The 6,815-nt window shown below is 37.8% G+C and overlaps 1 protein-coding gene across 2 annotated transcripts; it reads left to right on the top strand.

Annotated features, from left to right (window-relative positions):
- Window positions 1-200: 200 nt before the first annotated feature.
- Window positions 201-6,131, top strand: LOC107832420 (U-box domain-containing protein 34). Of its 2 annotated transcripts, none has more exons than XM_016660266.2 (9): window positions 201-570; window positions 2,129-2,250; window positions 2,350-2,465; window positions 3,081-3,202; window positions 3,321-3,556; window positions 3,684-3,785; window positions 4,038-4,466; window positions 4,823-5,569; window positions 5,679-6,131. In XM_016660266.2, the coding sequence occupies exons 1-9, from the start codon at window positions 366-368 to the stop codon at window positions 5,856-5,858; spliced, it is 2,259 nt and encodes a 752-aa protein (XP_016515752.2). In that variant the 5' UTR covers window positions 201-365; the 3' UTR covers window positions 5,859-6,131. The 2 variants fall into 2 exon arrangements, with proteins under 2 accessions (XP_016515752.2, XP_075095353.1); XM_075239252.1 differs by having other exon boundaries at window positions 328-570; window positions 2,132-2,250.
- Window positions 6,132-6,815: the final 684 nt, after the last annotated feature.

Raw genomic sequence — 6,815 nt, 5'->3', positions numbered from 1 at the left:
TATACGTTATAGTTAAGTTTTTGCAAAAGATTATTGTATATTTTAAGCATGGAACAATAGAAGACATAACGAGGCAAAATTCCAATAAAAAGTAGGTCTAGGATATCTAGAATTGAGTAATAGTATAAGAATGTTTAACTAGTTTACCATATATTTTAAAGTGCAGGCATATTGTACAAAGATGAAAATTTGACTTAGCTATATTTAATTTTCTTTAAATAAAAAAATTAAAAGGTGGAAGGGGGAGGGGCTTCCCCAAAATACAAGTCAAATGATCTATTGCTCAATTAGAAGATTTAACTAATAAGCCTGTGGTTACAGTATGCTGATCACTTTCTAAAGTGTATTTGTTATCGGTTTCAACAATGAAAGTGAAAGTCGACGGAGATGGTAACGGTGCTCCACCGTCAACTGCGGCGGCGATGGTCAACGTTGCGGTGGCAGTTAAGAGCGCCGAAGGGAAAGGCAGTCAACGAGCTGTCCGGTGGGCAGTAGAGAAGTTGTTGCCTAAAGCTCATCGCTTTTTCCTCATTCATGTCATGCCTACCATCACCGCTATTACAACTCCCTGTAAATTTTCCTTCATATACGTCTGTATGCATATGAATATATGATTAATTGACTATATATGCACTTTCTAATTGAGAATTTGTTTTTCTTACATCTTTTTAAGTTACCTTAAATATCTTGTACTATCTCTTAGTTGCACAAAAAAGTCTTGCTAAGGATGCAATGATCACTTTCATTTCAGTTTGAGTTGTTTTCAACATTATGAGGGTGTAAATGTATAGTTCAATGATATCGAGGCGAAGAAATTTATTTTGTGCTATCAAGTCTCTGCATAAAAGATATGATCTTATTATTTAAGTTGTATTTTACTATTTTTTCATTTTCAATTCTTCTGGGCTTGTTGTTGTTGATGTTGTATTTTTTCAATTTCTTTGCTATTTAGAGAGGTAAAGTTCCGTGATCAAGGATAACATATCTAATTTGTCTAGTTAAGCCAGCTCAAAAGTGACTCTTAACATGCATAGTATGATACTGTCTCCTTAGGGCTAAAGCCCTTGCTGTTTTTACCTAAAGTACTCATACTATTAGAAGTATAATTACATGTATATGTAGCTTCTATTTCTCATCAACTTCCAATGAGGTATTTTGTTCGCACATCCAACAAACTAAGTCCCACATGGCCAATCACCTAGACTCATGAGATTACCTAGAAATTAGCTATGTGCCACCCGCTCCATCCGAGTATTTTATGGCCCCTAAATGCCCACAATCTTCTCCTGTGTGTGCATCTCCAAACTATGGGCCACACCGCCAAGGCAAGATATCCATTTTGCGCCATCACTCCGATGGGCTTGCTTTTTAGCTCTTCATCAGCTGCAATGTGAGAGCTACTCATTGTCATTTTCATACTCGTCTTGTTAAGCCTTCGGCTTTGATATCACTTGTAGGGTTAAACCGACCTAAATGTTACTCATAACATGTAATGATACTATCTCCCTATGGATCAAACCAGCAAGGTTCTTCAAAAGGCCTCATAGCATTAAGAATATCACTACACATATATAGCTACTATTCTCATACATTTCCAATATAGAACTTTACAATATACTTTGCTAACTATTTTCCTTTCTGTCCATTGTATCTTGCAATTACAGAATAACAACAACCACAACATCCCAGTGTATTCCCACAAGTGGGATATGGGGAGGGTGGGATGTACGCAGCTTTACTCCTTCCATGGAAGGGCAGAGAGACTGTTTCCGATAGACCCTCGGCTAAAAAATGCAATTACAGAAATGGCTGTAAATTTTGTTTAAAAAAACTGTGTGGCAATTGTTGTCTGTCATGAAGAGAAATTCAAAAATATTTACCTTTTAATCTTGCCTTTTCATGAAGTGAGCTGGCTGATTGGATCAGATTCATTAAATTTTTGGTATGAACTGCTTGAGAATGAATCTCTCTCAGTTTCCACACTCCATTCTAAAGATTACTTGGTTCGATCTTGATCTACGGTTATTTGATATATTTAAAAGACTATACTGATATCATAGCTGATCTGTCCGCAAGATCATTTTAGTCTTTTGGATTTTGTAATATCTTTGACTCGTGAACTTTATAGCAGGAGAGAGTATTCCAGTTAACGTACTTGATGACAATGTGGTGGAAATGTATATTGAGGATATGATGGCAAAATGTAAAGAGATATTTATCCCATTTAAGAATTTATGCAAAAGAAAAAGTGTAGGCTTTCTCTTCCTTTTTCTTCTTCTTCTTTGGTTGGTTAAATGTTTCTTAAGTTAGAATCATTGTCATATGTTCTAATGTCTGAACTTCCTGTAGGTTGAAACTGTGGTGCTGGAAGGGGATAATCCTGCAACACTGCTTCTACAATATGTAACACAGGCTGGGATTAATGCTCTAGTGTTGGGCTCTTCCTCTCCCAGTTACTTTTCCAGGTATGGCATACGATCAAGATGTCTTGGATATTTGTTAGAGATATATAATGTCTCATATCGGTTGCATAACGCTGCTCAATATGATAATGGGCCTAGCTATATCACTTATCACATTAAGGTGTCTATTGAAGGCTCATATTCTTTTCCATGGTATGGCAACCGAAAAGATCATTTGTTCGAATTTCATTTGAAGAATTTTCAAATGCTTGGCCTATGGAAAATAGTCTGCACTTGAGGGGCATGTTGAAACCTAATCTAAGTAAATAGAAGTGTCACTTCTGTAACAATTTAAACTTTGATCAGGTGTTCATACTATTCAACAGTTTAATTGTCCAAGTTATGACATGTTTTAGTACAAAGATTTTGACTGGTAATATGAGGCCTGTCTTTCTGAAGATTACGTTGCATCAAGAGTTACCCAAACTGTTATCGATCATGGTTAATCTAATTGATTTTCCTAATCTCCATAGTGGGAGTCATGTTCTCTGCCGAAATATTATGTTTATCTGACGATTTTTATCTTCGGGCTGCAACTTGAGCTTTTAGATGATAATATCGTGATGCTTGATTTTTAATTGCTACTGGTGCTAAAAATATTTAATCAATTTTAACTAGGAGGCAGAAGGATTCAGGCGTACCATCTGTTATCCTGAAGCATGCTCCTGAGTCTTGTGATGTTTATGTGGTGTCGTCAAATGGGCTTGTGAAAAACTCCTTGAGTCCCCTGTTACCTACTGGTACATGAAAAAAAAAATTCCGCTCTTTGTTATTACCTTGATTTCATTTGTCATCTCTCTTTTGCCTTCCGAGAATGGTAGTTTTAACTTCCAACAAGTACTTTCTATTCTGAAACAGAGACAGAAGTTCATACTATCAATCAACAAGAATCCAATGTGTCTTATGCCGCCATGGAATTTAATAGAAGAGCATCATCACTTCCAGACTTTACCCACCTGAATTCTCCAGCATTTGCACATGGGAACTCTAATATTCATTTCAGGTCTCAGCAAAGATATAAACAAAATGTAGAAGAATTTACAGCAGGTCCGGAGGTAGTCAAGGGTGGTCATTCTTCCACTTGTTCAGAGCAGGTCAATTCGTTTTTATCAAGCTTTCTCTTGAATATTGCACTATTTATTACAATGGCTGTCATGTAATAATACTTGTAACAGTATCAAGAATAAGTATGTTGAGGTATTTTTTTATGTCATTGAGCAGTCAGACATTCAGGCTGAAATGGAACGAATGCGCTTAGAATTACAAAATACCATTGCAATGTACAACCAAACGTGTGAACATCTGATCCATGCTCAAAACAAGGTAAAATCCTTATCTATTTATTTTACCTCGAAATCAGGTACTTGATTGCTCCTCTTTCATACTGGAAAATGATCAAATTATGCTCTTTGTCAGAACCAATTTCTCCTTTATCCCAATTTAAGTTCCATTTGTGGTGACTTATGAGGTATACAGTAACTCTACCACTAGGACAAGACACCTATTGCCCGACCATATTCTTGTCCACGGTTACTATCAACCTTATCTGAACGTAACCCTATGACTATCTTTCAGGTCCAACTACTTTCTTCTGAATGCCTTGAAGAAGCAAGAAGAGTGAATGCAGCCCAGAAAAGAGAAGAAAGCCTAAGGAAAACAGCTGCTGAAGCAAAGAAGAAGCATGTGGAAACTGAAAAGGAGGTCAGGATAGCAAGAAAGTTGCTCGCCAAAGAGGCTTGTGAGAGGCAGATAGCAGAGTTGAAGGCTCTCCAACAGTCTTTAGAAAAACAAAAGGTCGTCAATGCACTGATGTCATGTGATGGAAGGTATAGGAGGCTAACTAGAGAAGAGATTGAGGTGGCTACTGATTTCTTTTCTGAGTCTAAGATGATTGGCGAAGGAGGCTATGGGAAAGTTTACAAAGGCAACCTTGATCATACCCCTGTTGCCATCAAAATTCTTCATCCTGATGCATCACAAAAGAAAGAGGAATTTCTAAGAGAGGTTCTCCTTAATCTCTATTGATTTCTTTCTCACTCAAAATATCTCGATTCTTCACCGTGACTGCTTGCCGTTCAAAGCACACTTGCATTTTTTAATGAAGACACTTCTCTACACAAATTAATACTTCTGACCTCATATCATTACTAGATTCCTTTCATCCTTCTCTCTTTTTTTTTTTTTTGGAAAGAGCTACAATCATTTACCTTGTGATTTGTATATCAATGTTGCTTGTTTAGTACTACCTCATTAGATGCCTATGTCATGCCATTAAGTTTTTCGCTTCAGGAAAACTGTGGCAATGTCATTCTGTCAAAACTTCCAGCTTTAGATTAATTTCGTATAAAATTATTATGTAGGTTGAGGTTCTTAGCCAGTTGCATCACCCAAATATTGTTTTACTGCTTGGAGCCTCTCCAGAAAATGGCTGTCTTGTTTATGAGTATATGGAAAATGGAAGCCTGGAAGATTACATTTTCCAAGGAAAAAACAGACCTCTTCCCTGGTTTGTTCGATTCCGGATACTTTTTGAAGTGGCATACGGTCTTGCATTCTTGCACAACTCAAAGCCTGAGCCCATTGTTCATCGAGATCTAAAACCAGGAAACATACTGTTGGACAAAAATTATGTGAGTAAAATTGGAGATGTGGGTTTAGCAAAAATAATGTCAGATATTGTTCCGGAAAGTATTACCGAGTATAGGGACTCCATTATTGCTGGCACTCTTGCTTACATGGATCCGGAGTATCAAAGAACTGGCACCCTGAGACCTAAGTCTGATCTCTATGCTTTTGGAATAATAGCACTTCAACTATTGGCTGCTTGTCATCCTAATGGCCTTATCATGAAAATTGAAAAAGCTATAGATAGTAATTCGCTCGTGAATGTACTTGATAAGTCAGTTGTAGACTGGCCTTTGATTGAAGCAGAGGAGCTAGCTAAAATGGCACTACAATGCTGTAAGCTTAGATGTAGAGATAGACCAGATCTTGAGACTGAAGTTCTTCCACTTCTGAAAAAGCTTTTCGAATTTGCGGAAATGCATGTCAAGGTAGAGAAAAACCTTATCCAGGCACCTAGCCAGTACTTCTGTCCAATCCTTCAGGTGAGGATACAAATTCCATGAGATAACCTGATAATTTGTAATGTCCTTTTTCTACTAACATGCATCTCATTCTGCTGCCTGCTCTATTATCACGCGACATCTTTTGCAGGAAGTAATGCAAAACCCACATATAGCAGCAGATGGCTTTACATATGAGCATAGAGCAATAAAGGCATGGATCGACAGACATAACGTGTCACCTGTGACGAAACAGAGACTGCAGCACAAGATGCTTACCCCAAACCACACATTACGCCTTGCCATACAAGATTGGAGGTCACATTCTTAATGTGTGTATATGTCAAGCCAATATAAGTTCTGGAGAACAATAAAGGGAAAGGAGTGAAAGGAAAAGAACTAGGACATATTTTATATTCTGTTGGAGAGGTGTCTCGAGAACAAAATATAGATGTCACTGTTGTTCATTGGCATTACTCAAGTGCATTGAAAGTTACAATTGTAGTCTTATAAGCATTTATATTGCATTTGATAGTCGAGAACACAGAAGAATGTAGACAATTGTGTTTCATTATTCCGGGAATGAAGAAACAAATTGCATGCATCTTTTCGTTCAATTGCACAAGTCTGCTAATGGAGTCTGAACTGTATGCTTTTTAGTAAGAAAATCTGATGGTATTAATCCATAATACCATCAGACTTAGAGCAGCTACATATAGGACAACCCATTCTTGAAAGAATTTAACTTACATATTGTGACAGTGTAAAGTTTTATACTATCCGTATATCTTGAGTTTTGTAGATAAACTCTTATTTCAAAGTGGTTAATCTCACTTTTTATGGACAACTACATTAGTTTATCTTTTAGCTCACATGACAATAAGGCTGGCAAGTAGGCCGGTCCAGGCCCAGGACCGCGGGCCAAACGGGCCAAACGGCTAAACGGGTCAGGACCGTTTGGTCCGGTTTTAGCGGGAATGGTCCGGTCTCGTGGGCCGGTCCTATGATTGGGCCCGTCAGGCCCGGGACCGTTTGGCCCGCCAGGGCCCGGGACCGGGACCGGCCCGGTCCCTTAGCGGGCCTAGCGGGCCCAACAGCTATTTTTTTTAAAATTTTTTTTTTTTTTTTTTAAAAAAAAAAACGTTGGACTGTCAAAAATAGCCGTTGGGCTGTCAAAAATAGCTGTTGGCTATTTATGAAATAGCCATTTAACCCCTCAACTTTGTTTTAATCCCAAACTTTTTATAATTACACTTTTTCCCTATTTTCAACTATAAATACCCCATCA

The sequence above is a fragment of the Nicotiana tabacum genome, chromosome 2, assembly GCF_000715075.1.
Source record: "Nicotiana tabacum cultivar K326 chromosome 2, ASM71507v2, whole genome shotgun sequence".
Lineage (NCBI taxonomy): Eukaryota > Viridiplantae > Streptophyta > Magnoliopsida > Solanales > Solanaceae > Nicotiana > Nicotiana tabacum.
The sequence above is the reverse complement of the archived record's forward strand: the minus strand, read 5'-3'. Positions and strand labels throughout refer to the sequence as shown.

Bases quoted from the DNA above. Each gene is read 5' to 3' on its own strand.
- LOC107832420 (XM_016660266.2), top strand. From the start codon at position 366: ATGAAAGTGAAAGTCGACGGAGATGGTAACGGTGCTCCACCGTCAACT. The intron at 2,251-2,349 runs GTAGGCTTTCTC...AACTTCCTGTAG, and splicing joins ATTTATGCAAAAGAAAAAGT to GTTGAAACTGTGGTGCTGGA. The intron at 3,786-4,037 runs GTAAAATCCTTA...ACTATCTTTCAG, and splicing joins TGATCCATGCTCAAAACAAG to GTCCAACTACTTTCTTCTGA.